The sequence below is a fragment of the Mus pahari genome, chromosome 11, assembly GCF_900095145.1.
Source record: "Mus pahari chromosome 11, PAHARI_EIJ_v1.1, whole genome shotgun sequence".
NCBI lineage: Eukaryota > Metazoa > Chordata > Mammalia > Rodentia > Muridae > Mus > Mus pahari.
Genome location: NC_034600.1, coordinates 38,513,684 through 38,526,150, shown reverse-complemented (window position 1 = coordinate 38,526,150; position 12,467 = coordinate 38,513,684). Strand labels below are relative to the sequence as shown.

General features: G+C 42.1%; 1 protein-coding gene across 1 annotated transcript in view; it reads left to right on the top strand.

Annotated features, from left to right (window-relative positions):
• The window catches only part of Ndufaf2 (NADH:ubiquinone oxidoreductase complex assembly factor 2), a 105,925-nt gene that overhangs the window by 61,237 nt on the left and 32,221 nt on the right, over positions 1-12,467 (top strand). The window contains exon 2 of the mRNA XM_021208699.2: positions 4,032-4,121. Within this exon, the coding sequence (XP_021064358.1) occupies positions 4,032-4,121 (90 nt within the window). The remainder of the gene's footprint in view (positions 1-4,031; positions 4,122-12,467) is intronic.

The window sequence follows — 12,467 nt, the reverse complement described above, 5'->3', positions numbered from 1 at the left end:
GTAGAGGAGCAACCATGAGAAGGGAAGAAGAGAAACTAAGGAAGGGAATTTGGTGAGAAGAGAAGAGTATGGGGGTAGGGGGTGGAGTATGTGTAGCACGAGAATAGAAGTGGGGACTGTATTGGGGAAAACTGGACCAGCCTGAGGGAAGCAGGAAGGGAAGGAGCGTTATGAAGGAGATGGATGAAAACAAAAGGCTGGTGTTGGCAGAATGAGCAGTGAGCTGGCAGAGAGCAGGAGAGCTGGCCCTGCTCCTTGCTGGCCGCAGCATCGGGTGAGCTAGCGGGCAGCACTGCAGAGCTTGTCCCGGCGATGCTGATGCAGGGGAGTTGGCTGGCTGACCAGTTCAGCTACCGCCCAGGCACAGATCCAGGACTTTGAGTTGGCCCAACCCAGCATCTACTCCATCTATGAACTGCTGGAGCGCATGAAGGGGCAGGACCTGTAGATCCAAGGCTCCAGGATCTCCATGACACAGGGCAACAAAAGGATATCTGAGAGGAGTCCCAGTCAGGATCCAGTATTGATAGAGTAGCAGAAGCCAGAGGCCTCATACCAGACCAGTGACTCCTTGCAGTGAACGTTTGAAAGTAAAGATGTATGGCAAAAGGGTATACTGTAGGGCACACAGTGACACACTACAGCTTCCACAAAGAGAATTTTTCTTTTCTTTTGGAGAGGAGGTTGCAAGGACGATCAAATAAAAGGTTAAATTTTTTAAAAATAAATAAATAAAAGGAAGAAGAAACCATAACAAAGACCAAAGGACTGGATTTAGTCCAGTGGGTAGAGAAGAGGTAGAAGAAGTAAGAAGATCTTAAGTTCAAGTACAAGGTCATCCTCGGCTGTATCGTGATGTTGAGGCCAGCTGGGGATACATACGACTCTTCCTCAAAAAACAAAACAGAAAAGGCCACTGAAATAGGTCAGCTGGGCAAGCACTTGCCTGAAAGGATCCACATGGTGACAAAATCATGACGGTTGTGTGTGTATGTATATGTACATATAAACATATATGTATATGTGCGTGTGTATGTGTAGAAAACTGCTATAATGAAACCCAATACTTGTATGCTAATTTAATAAAGTCAACCTTATTCATTGACTGGTCTATGGTAAGCATACCATAAATGTTAGTTTTATATTCTCTTTTAAAACCTGGTCATATTAGGATTCTGCCCTCCTTAGACTTATAAATATTGTGTGTAACAGGATAAACTGGAGAGTAAATACAATGCATACAGAGCATTGATATTAAATCATACATTGCCTGTTCACAGAGACCCCAGCCTGATTATATTGGCTCCTGTGCCCTCCGTTTGTTACTGACCTGACTAGACAGGCTTCTGTGTTCTGAACTATGGTTACCCAAGTAGGTCCTCGATAACTCTTGGGACTTATAACATCTGTCCACTTTAATGTGTTTAACGTGCATAGGAACTACCAAATCCAACAAGCATATGGATGGGGATCCTTTAGAATAAGCAAAAGTAACTCTAAAGAAAGGTCAACTCAAGACCGTTGATTAGAATAGTATACAGTCTGGCAAAATATGGCAAAGATAATGTTGAATGGCAGGGTTGGAACTGAAAACCAGAGAAAAGAACATGTGGAATGACTAGGATTAGGATTTTCCGAAGTCTCATTCTCATCCAGGGTCCCCTAACCTATCCCAGGCACTCCCGAGAACACGGCCGGCATTAGGATTGCACCTGAGCCTTTGCATCTACACTGTGCCCCCTTGGATCTCACCCTTCCCTGGCTCCTCCCTCCTTCTTTCTAGTTTCTTTGAAGGAATAGGAACTTGTTATTGTCCCAGTAGTAAAGAGATTTAATGCTTTTTATATTTGAGAACTGTACTGTTGTCACCTTATTCTCATTGATGATTGCAGTCGCCCTGAGTTCAAGCTTTTGTCCTGCCTCTTTCAATTGAGCCGAATATTGTTTACTATTAACTACAGCTGTGTATTGCTTCATGTAGTGGTCATTGAATAAACTAGTTTTTTGCTGCTGTATTAGGACTTATTAGATCTAAACATAGATGCTTTATTGGGCTATTATTGGGAGCTGCTTTTTACTATAAGTAGCGTGTCTGCACAGATACTGTCTGAACACATTTATTAGCAAATGTAGCTTGTGTTATAAATTCTTACTCAATGAGAAACATAAATTTCATTCCCAATTCATAAAAATCACACAAGTAAGATATATTCATAAGGGTGGATTTTTGTAGCAGTTTATTCTGAAAGAGAAAGCATCTAATTACAAATAACTTATACAATGAACTAATATTTTTATTTAATACTTCCAAAGATAGGTTTTAAGTAAATCTTTGTTATCTATTCCCAAATAAAGGTTTATTCCACAATTTCAAGGAGCTAAAGTATAAAGTAGCTCATGTGGAGCTGAAGTGATGACTTGTCAATCAAGCACTTGCTGCAGTTTGGATCCCAGAACCTATGTCACTAGCCATCCACTGTCCCACACGTGCCAATAGCCCTAACCCTGAAGGGGGCCGAGATGGATAGGCACCTCTGAGACTTGCCAGCTTCCAGCCTCACCAGAAAACCCAACAAGCTCCACGTTAGGGAGAGACTGCACATACATCCCCACACACCGCATTTATGTGCAGACAAACTAAATGCATAAATAAATAAAAATAAGAGTGCTCATTACTTTGTCTTTCCATCCATATGCAAGTTAACTATGACTTGCATTTTCAAATTATATAAGGACTTTACATGAAATTTATAGATGGGAAAAATAGGAATGAAAGGCTAACTATTGTGTACAGATACACCTATAGCAAGTAGCGGTGCTCCTGGGAGTTCAGACTTCTGTCTTCCTCCTGTGCTAGACTTACTGAGGTCCACTTGTATTTTGGATGATGGTTTTCCTTTATTTAGCTGTTGTTACTAAAAGAACACACTTCTATCTTAGCATTAGATAATGACTGGATGAAGGCATAACATGCTGATTTCTCAAAATATTTTAGTAAGTGATGTGCAAGCAGAGTTTATAGTAACCATTGGATTTGTATGCATCTTGGGATCTTTGGCAGTGGCTTAGGGGGTGAAATGCCTGCCACACAAGCTTGAGGACCTGAGTTTGGGTTGCCAGCACTGGAGGAAAAACCCAATTGTGGTAGTACATCTGGTCAGCCAGACTCACCAAATACAGGAGCTCCAACAAAATAAACAGACAAGCAGAGGTTGTGTAGTGGTGGAGAGAGACAGCTGAGAGTGGCCTTCCGGGCTCTCAGTTATGCCCTGTGTGGTCTTTTCATTGAATTTGTTCATGCAATCTGGATGCCCTGTGTATATCAAAGGGATTTGCCTGGAGCTTTTCTCCATGTTTCTCTTTCCTTTTTATACTTCCACATCTACACTGCCACCAATCCACGTCTACACTGCTACCAGCCCACTTCAGCTGTGGACAAAGCTCAAGAAAGGAGACTGTAGAGCAAAAATTCTAAACTCAGGGTCTCACCTAGCTGGCTTATCTGAGACTCTACAGTTTTTGTCCCTTGTCCCTATACTCCCTTGAGGTAGTGATCCAGATTGGTGACAGAATCCAAGTCTAAGAGGCAGGACCACAGAATCCAACCTCATGTGTTGTGGGAACAGAGCGGCAGCAAGGACTTGGGTCTCCTACTTAGTAAGGGCTGTGGATATGGGCAGTCACAGCAGCTGTTGGCACTGATAATATATACGCTATAAGTTTTGGGAGTCACACACTTCATTATTATTTTTTATTAGTTATTAGTGTCCTGCAGGATTAATTGGTTACTCTCTTTAAATAGAATCTGATTTGTTCTATGAAAATTAATTTTGCTTCAATGCTAGAAAGTATAAAATTTGCAGTAGTTTAAAAACTGCCTTTCCCACCATATAACTAAGCAAAATTCATTCTTTTTCCTAATAATTTAATAATTTTGCCATATAATGTGGTGTGCAATAATTAAAATAAACTATAACCTATTATAGCTACAGGAGTGCAGGCTCATGTCAAATGTTCGTTTGATTTTACAGGGCAGACTATTCGAGAGAAAAGGATTGTAGAAGCAGCGAACAGGAAGGAGGTAGACTATGAAGCAGGAGACATCCCAACCGAGTGGGAAGGTGAGTGTCCGCCTCCGGGAGGATGATGGGAAAGCCAAGCCACTTATGGTCTGTGAACTTAGCAAGGTGCACAGAATTACTTCTCCATGGAAACATTTTTACAGCTTTGTTTCCGAAACATTGCATTGTTTTGAAATCTGTAAAAGTTGTGAAGCTCCAGCAGGACTGGGGTTAGGGTGAAACAGGCAGAGCAAGCTCCTGTCCTGTAAAAGTCAAGGGAGTCACTCATGCTTTACCCCTGCCCCTGCCCCCGCCCCTGCCCCCCCCTCTGCCCCTGCCCCTGCCCCCCCCCCCCCCCCCGGTCCCGCACCTGCCCCCGCCTCTGCCCCTGCACAGTGTCCAGGCTGGACTTCTTTCTCCAGGATTCACTAGCCCCTGAACTTGGGGAAATATTTTGTTTTGGGTCTCCATTTTCTCTTTTATAACTCGTGGAGAACACTTAGCCTGGGTGCTGTTTTGGAGCATTTCTCTGACTCACAAAGACGATGTTAACTGACTTCCTTCTTAAAACAAGGATGGATGACACAGGAGACTTACCTCAGCCTCGAGGCGAGCTTGGAACACACAGTGGGTTTCATGCTAGTCTGGCATGAGACCCTGCCTCAAAAAACAGTATTTTCATGTAAAAGATCAGGTAGTCAAAGTACAGAGGGTTGTCTCTCCTTGTTTCTGGAACATTAATATATAGATAGACTTGATAGCTTCTAAGTAGACATCTTCATTTTAGAATCCAAGCTTTTCACCCCGAGTAGGGCACTATGCCAAGAAGAAACCTGAAAGCAGCTTCCTATGAGAAATACGGAGAGAGAGTATGGAGAGAGACCAAGTATTCCCCAGGCTTGCAACTTTCTGGTTCCCAGCAGAGCTTCTTTCTTAGTTCTTGGTAGGAACTCCTAAGCTTACCAGTTTCCAGCATGATGCCTGGCACCTAGGAAGTGCTCAGTAAATAATTTACTGAGAGCATGGAGTCTAGCTTGAGTCAGCCTGTGCTACTTACAATGAGAAGAACCCTAACCGAGGGCTGGAGAGATGTGTCAGAGGCTGAGGTGCCGCAGTAGAAAGCCAAGTGCCGCAGCTTGTGGCCCTGTAACTCTAGTGCTGACTGCAGTGGAGACAAGACAGTTGCTGGAGTTTGCTGCCGAGTAGCGAGCCAGTTCCAGATTCGGTGAGAGACTCTGTCTATCTCAGGAGAATGAAGCATTTGAGTGATAGAGCACCCAGCGTCCTCATCTGGTGATAAGTACATACAAGCTGGTGCATGCACACGGCGGACAGTCACTTAGACACAAACCCCAAAACAAAAGACTCGACCAGCAGAACCAGCACCTACCTGTCTTGTACTTTGCTCAGCACTGGCCAGTTGCTACCTGTGGTAGGCACTTTCTCTACAGTCCCTGTCACATTTGATCGTAATGACAATGAGCTGGACAGTATAGACAGACACGGTTAATCAGTAGAGTTTCCAAGGTCCGGTAAGTGTAGATCGATTGCTGTGATTGTGCAGCTGCACACATACAGAGCCCTTGCTTCTTTGTGGTCAGAACGAAGTAACTTCCATGTGGTAGCCCTGTGGTAGCTTGATGGTCCACTGTTGGCAGCATGGGCCTGTAAATACCGTTTCAGTCGTACCATCTTATCCATGTCTGCTCACTGGCCGTGGGGCTGCCATGGCCACGAGAGAAAGAGCTACGTGAGGGGAGAAAGCAGAGCTTGTTTTCTTCTGAAATGCACTCTCTAAGTTGGCAACTTGTAGAAGGAGCAATTGAGCTTTATTTTCCCAGACTGTCCACATTTACAAATCGCCACTGTGAGCCTTCTTATGAGCCTATTTTGTCATTTTTCCCAATAATAGTATAGAATTAAAATGTTTAGAGAAATAAATTAAGTTATAAATAAACAAATAGGTAATGGCTCATTTTTCAGCCTCTGAGGCTTTTGGAGAATGAGAATGAAGTTTTAATGCTTTTTATGCCTCTGTCCTGATCTGGTAATTCAGCACGCTATCCCCATGGGCATATTCTCTAAAGATATGCATCAGCCAAGTACAGAAACACAAACACTTTTACAGTGGCACACATCAATTAAATATAAAAGATACATATGCTTTGCCGTGAAAATATTAGCAAACATATACAACACTATGTATGGGGAACAGGGAGCTGTTGGGGTAGCTGATATCAGCACCAAATGCACCTGTTTCTAATCCTGGTGCATAAAAGTTAGCATCTTTAATTGATAGTATTAAAGTACCCATGCCTACCCGTTGCCTGCTATCATACAATAAGATTAAGTAGTGTGACTTTCATTCTTTTATCTGTGAAACTGTTGACTTCCTAGAACATACATTCTGGAGTGGGAGAAAGATAAATGAGGCATTAAACTACATAATATGCTAATAACCATAGGAAGTGAAGCAGGCAAGGGGCACGGAGGTACTTGAAAGGCTTTACAGTTTTAGTATTCTTTCTTAGAAGGTAGGTATGTCTGTCTGTCTGTCTGTCTGTCTCTCTCTCTCTCTCTCTCTCTCTCTCTGCATAAAGAATGAACAAAGATCTGACCCTCCCCATAGCCAGAGAGGACCATTGCTAAAGCAAGCACAGAGACCCTAAAGCAAAGCCTTGCTCAGGTGACTAAGGAGTATCCTGGAAGCCTGTTTGACAGGGTTAGAGCATACAGAGAGCCATGGGAGAGAAGTTCCTAGCCCTCAGGGATGCCTGATGTGGTGGGCAGTGTTGTGGGCTATTGTAAGGAGCCTCGTCTGCCTTCACTTCCAGGGAGACTGAAAGCCACTGAGAAGTTTGAGGGGTAGCCACATGCTGAGTGAGAGTTAAAAGGATCACTCGGGCTGCAGAATTGGACAATGTCATCAAAACCTGGAGACAGCATGTTTTCTGACACCCACGGCAAAGAATAAGTATGACTTAGACCAGGTTAGCAGTAGGAATGGAATGAAGTAGATGCATTCTGAAACAGTTTAAAAGTAGAACTAATGGGATTGCTGACACATCGGACACAGTGTGTGAGAGGAGCGGTTATGAGGCCTAGGCCTGGTCTCCCCCAGAGAAAATGAGGTGGCTGTTAATGGCTGCAGGGAACCATGGGATAGGAGGACAGTGAAGGCAGCTTAGAAACCGTAAGCTTGAGGTGCCCATTTAACATTCAATTAGAAATGGTAAAGTGGGAGTCAAGTCAGGGAATGTGGGGTTAGAAATAAAAATGAAGATTACAGCAACCAAATGCTGCCTGAGCCTGTGAGGCCAGATGAAGTCACAGAGTTAAGTAAGAAGAGGAGAGGCTGAAGCCTGTGCCCCTCACATTTGGAACCGTGGAGACAAGCAGATGGACAAGAAAAGTAGGAGAAAAATTTACAGTTTCACATTCTGGGAGCCAGTCATCATCAGGAAAGAGGTCATGATCAGCAGGTGTCACATGAGGCCTGAGGATTAACTGTTTACATTAAGACCAGTGGACTGATGAGCCTGAGAGAAAAGAGAGTTTGATAAGCAGAGGTATAAGGAGTTTGTAACAAAAGCAATGAGACCTCGAGAGGCAAGAAGGATTTTATGTTGGCTGTCTTGGAGACAGGAAAAATGAAAGAATCTATCAGTACTGATGGGGAAGATCCAGTCTCTAAGAAAGCTCTTATCAGCTGAAAGCCCCTGAGAAGGTACACAGGCCCTGGTGCACGAGTGGAAGAGCTTGGGAATTCCATCAGTAGGAATTGTGGCAATGCCGATGTCCATGGATGAGACAGTGAGGACTTACATGAACTCCTGGTTCCTCCTGCTAAGTCATGGTACTTAAAACCTCCCCAAAGCCAACAGCTGCTACAAGATTTGAACTCAGGATCATCTGACCTCTGAGTCTGTGCCTTTTGTTTTCCAGTTACTGGTCCAGGATTGAACCCAGGGCCTTGGGTATGCAAGGCCAGGGCAGCACTGCCAAGCTGGGCCCCAGCTCTTTCACTCAATACGCTGTACTAAATTATATATTTTTTTTTAAGATTTATTTATTTATTATATGTAAGTACACTGTAGCTGTCTTCAGGCACTCCAGAAGAGGGAGTCAGATCTTGTTACGGATGGTTATGAGCCACCATGTGGTTGCTGGGATTTGAACTCTGGACCTTTGGAAGAGCAGTCGGGTGCTCTTACCCACTGAGCCATCTCACCAGCCCCTGTACTAAATTATATTTTATTATTACTATATAATGTTTTATTTAACCCACCTCCCACATCAGCACAGACACAGAAATCACTGACACAGTGTCAGCAAGCTAAGCCTGCAGTATATCAAAAGTGAGCCAGATGTGGTGGTATACACGTGGGATCTCAACCACTCGGGAGTCTAGTCAGGAAGACTGTGATCCTAGACAGGCTAGACTACTTAATGAGACATGTGCCAAATAAAAATAGAAGAGGGGCTGGGGAATACAGCTCAGTGGTAGGTCACTTGCCTGGCACGTACAAGACTCTTCATTTAATCCCAAAAACACCAGTCATACACACACACACAAACACACACACACACACACACACATTAGATGACAATAACTATACGGAGTTTTTCTAGTATGAGGAATTGTTTTAGAATTAGAAAGACAAGGTCTGGTGGATGTCTCGGCTGATAAGTGCTTGCTGTGGAAGCATGAAGACCTGAGCCTGGGTCCCAGCACCCAGGTAAAAAGCCCAATGTGATAGTGCATTGCTGTAGCCTAGTGCTGGAAAGCAGAGGCAGTGGATTTGTAGCACTCACTCATCAGTCTGACCAATCAAAGTAGAGAAGGGCCAGTACGATGGTTCAGTGAATAACAGGCACTTGCCGCTAAGTGTGAAACTTGAGTGCAGTCCCCTGGACCCAAGTGGTACAGAAAGAACCAACTCATGCAAACTGTTTTCTGACCTCCACATACACATACACCTCCCAACACATACAAACACATTCACGCACACACGCATGAACACACATTTTTTTAATGAGGAAAGGGATAGAGGATAACACCTTGTGTTGCGTCAAGTGTCCAGAGGCAGGTACACACACCCTTCATATACACACCCTTGGCACCTAGCTTAAAAAAAAAAAAAAAACTTGGCATGCTGATTCTGAGTTGATTTATATCAACATGCAATAAACCAAGGATTCCTGAAACCTTTTTGAATAAGGATAAGGTTGGGAGATTAAAAAATATAAACCTGTCTTTTTTATCAAGACAATTTACTGCTGGGGTACTTTAGAATTTAAGAATGGACAAAAAAATGGAACTGATATTTCACTGTTGTAAATCTCTCAACCTTTCTGAATCGCTGGCTGGGATATAAACTAGCACAACGGCTTTGGGAAATAGTTTGTCTTTATAAATGTGAGCATCCAGCTATCCTACAGCTTAGAAATTCTGCTACGTATTTGCCCAGAGACATAAAGACAGGTGTCTGTCTACCTAAATACTTGTCCCAAATTCTCTGTAGAAGCTTCAGTTACTTATAGCATAAGTGACTTAAAACAGAAAGTCCTGTTTCTGTGCCCAGCAGTACAAGAATGAGCTGCTGATGCTCTGTTTCCCATTGCTCTGTGTAAGTATGCCAAACTCTAGCTACTCCAAACAGCATGTGCTTCTTGCCCCAGGCTCAGCTCGGCCGGCTTCTCTAAGGAGGAGCCTGCTATACTGTTATCAAGGTGCCAGCCAGGCAGTGCTCCACCTCCCCGCCTGGGTGATTATTGGCAGCGTTCCGTTCCTTGCAGTTTTAGGACTCAGCTTAAGTTTTTGCTGCATATTTGAGAAGCCACCCTGAATCCTAAAGGTCACCAGATAATTCTTATGTATCTGTAAGCTATACTTAAAATTCAGTTACCAGAAAACAACACTTTTCACAATATGTCTTTTGAAGACTTTCTTATACTTAGAAAAAAATGTATCTTTATTTTTTTTAATGAAGTGCCAGAATTCAGAACTGATGATCTTTTTTTTTCTTCTTCTTCTTCATTTTTTTTATTTATTAGTTATAAGGCTTTATCATAGTCTCTTCCTTAAGTAAAGTAAACAGCTCTTTCCAAATTAATATATTTTGGATGCAAACAGTTGTTAACATCTTTATACTTTTGATTTTGTTTACCTACTCACCTGTTGGTAGGCTATCTAATGTACCTAGCAGTTGGCAGTGTTTCTAGAAGGATCCTGGTACCTGTAGAGATCTGAAGAAAATGCACCTCATGAAATATTCCTCTCCCTGCTTCTTCTGTCTCTGTACATGGTTAATGGAGGCTTAATTTTCATGCTCACCTTTATGCTCAGTGTACTCTGTCTGCGCCAAAGGAATATGAAGGCTCGCGCATAGTGGTGAGAATGCACATGTGCACTGAGGAAAGACTGCTAGACCGCAAGGCTTTAACTTTAACTGTCCAGTCCTTGTGCTGAGCTCTCTTTAAACCATGGTGGCATTATAAAGAAGACAGTGTCCTCACGGACATTCTACCAATAGAAGGATCAGTTTGTGATTCATACTTGGGTAAAGGTTCTATCTAGATTGCCCTGCTTGTGCCATTCTCTCTTCTGTCTTTTGCTGGCTCTCACTGGGACTTGTCTATGTGACTTGTGGTAGCTGAGGAAGTGGGTCTCTAAAATGAGTGGTCACACGGAGCATGTCCAGCATGGTGTTTCCTGGATACGTAGCAAACAGTAGTAGCATCCACCATCATTTCAAGATGTTCCAGTGTCTGTTTATTGAAGAATCAAAAACATGCAAGCCTATTGCAACAGTACATTTATATATCAATTTAAAGCAAAGATTGTTTAATGATCAGTTAGATGAAGTCCTCTGGCCTGCCTTAGAGAATTATGTACTATGACAGCGGCTAGGTGGCACTCAACACTCAGCATCTGTGCTCTCTTACATTCTTAAACTTATAAATGGATATTATAAACTTAAATAAACATTAGAAAACACATGTTTCAATACAATATGACTTGAAGACATGGAAAATTTTAATTCTATATAATTTTCATATCATAAAATGTTCTTTTGATTTTTTTTTAAACTAACATTTAAAGCTATAAAACAAGCAATAATTTCTCCTACTATCTTCATCTCTATTAGAGACTTTTAAAACGAGGAGTGGGGGTGCACCTTGGTGGCAGAGTGCTTGCCTGGCATACGCAAGACCCTTGGGTTTAATCTCCAAGACAGGAGAATTGTTTTTAAAATGCTTTGGATTCATTAAAACATCTTTTTCCAGTCTTGGAAGGGATTTGAAAAATGCTGATTTGTGGGTTTCCCAGTAAAGCAAGTTATTTTGTGGTGTTTTCTCATGATGATAATGTGCACTATGCCGTTGTAAGTTTCATCCCAGCCTCATGCCCACTGGTGTGTATTTATAGATTCTAGAATATACAGTGACCATTAGTAAAATACATACCAGCTAATCATGATGTTTGTCTTAGACGCTATGGTAGCGGTTTACATCTGATGTATACTTGTTGCTGAGCAGACTGTACTAAATGACAGCCCTAGGGGTTGGCACACATTTCCTTTAAAGGACCAGATGGTATTTTGGGCTTTGTGGGTCATTTGGGCTATTACAGTTGCTCAATTCTGCTGCTGTAGTCATAGATACAAATCAGTATAGCTGTGTTTCAATAAAAGTTTATTTATAGACACTGAAAATTTGAGTTACTTATAATTTTCATATGTCATGAAATATGCATCTTTTGACATTTTTTAAAAAGTCATGCAAAGATGTAGAGACTGAATTTAGCTCAGTCTCCGATTTGCTGAGCAGTGTCCTAGCAGTTGATTGTGCTGAACTAACTTTCTAATGTCATTTAAAGCTGAAGAGTTGTTTGAAACTTTTTAGAGGAATAGGATGTATACTGAATGTTTTTACATTTTATTTACTTTTTTTTCATATGCATTGCTGATTTGCTTGCATGTGTATGAGAATGTTAGATCATGGAGTTACAGACAGTTGTGAGTTGCCATGTGGGTACTAGGATTTGAACCCAGGTCCTCTGAAAGAGCACTTAGTGCCCTTAACCACTGAGCCATCTCTCTAGCCCCACTGAACGTTTTTAAATCAAACCCCTTTCCTAGGAAAAAAATTGACAAATGTAAAGTACTTATTTGTCTATTAAGAAGCAGCTGAAAATGTTGTAAATCACTTCTTTTCTATGACTGCATACAAGAAGTTTTGATTTAATTGCTAAGTTAAATTGCTAATTTGATTTCATTACTAAGTTAATTTTCCTAATGGGCAAGAACTATTACAATGAATATAGGTACATGTTGGACACGCATGTTCAGCAAGTATTGAGTACCTACTCCTCAAGGCATTTACATGATGGAGAAATCTCTC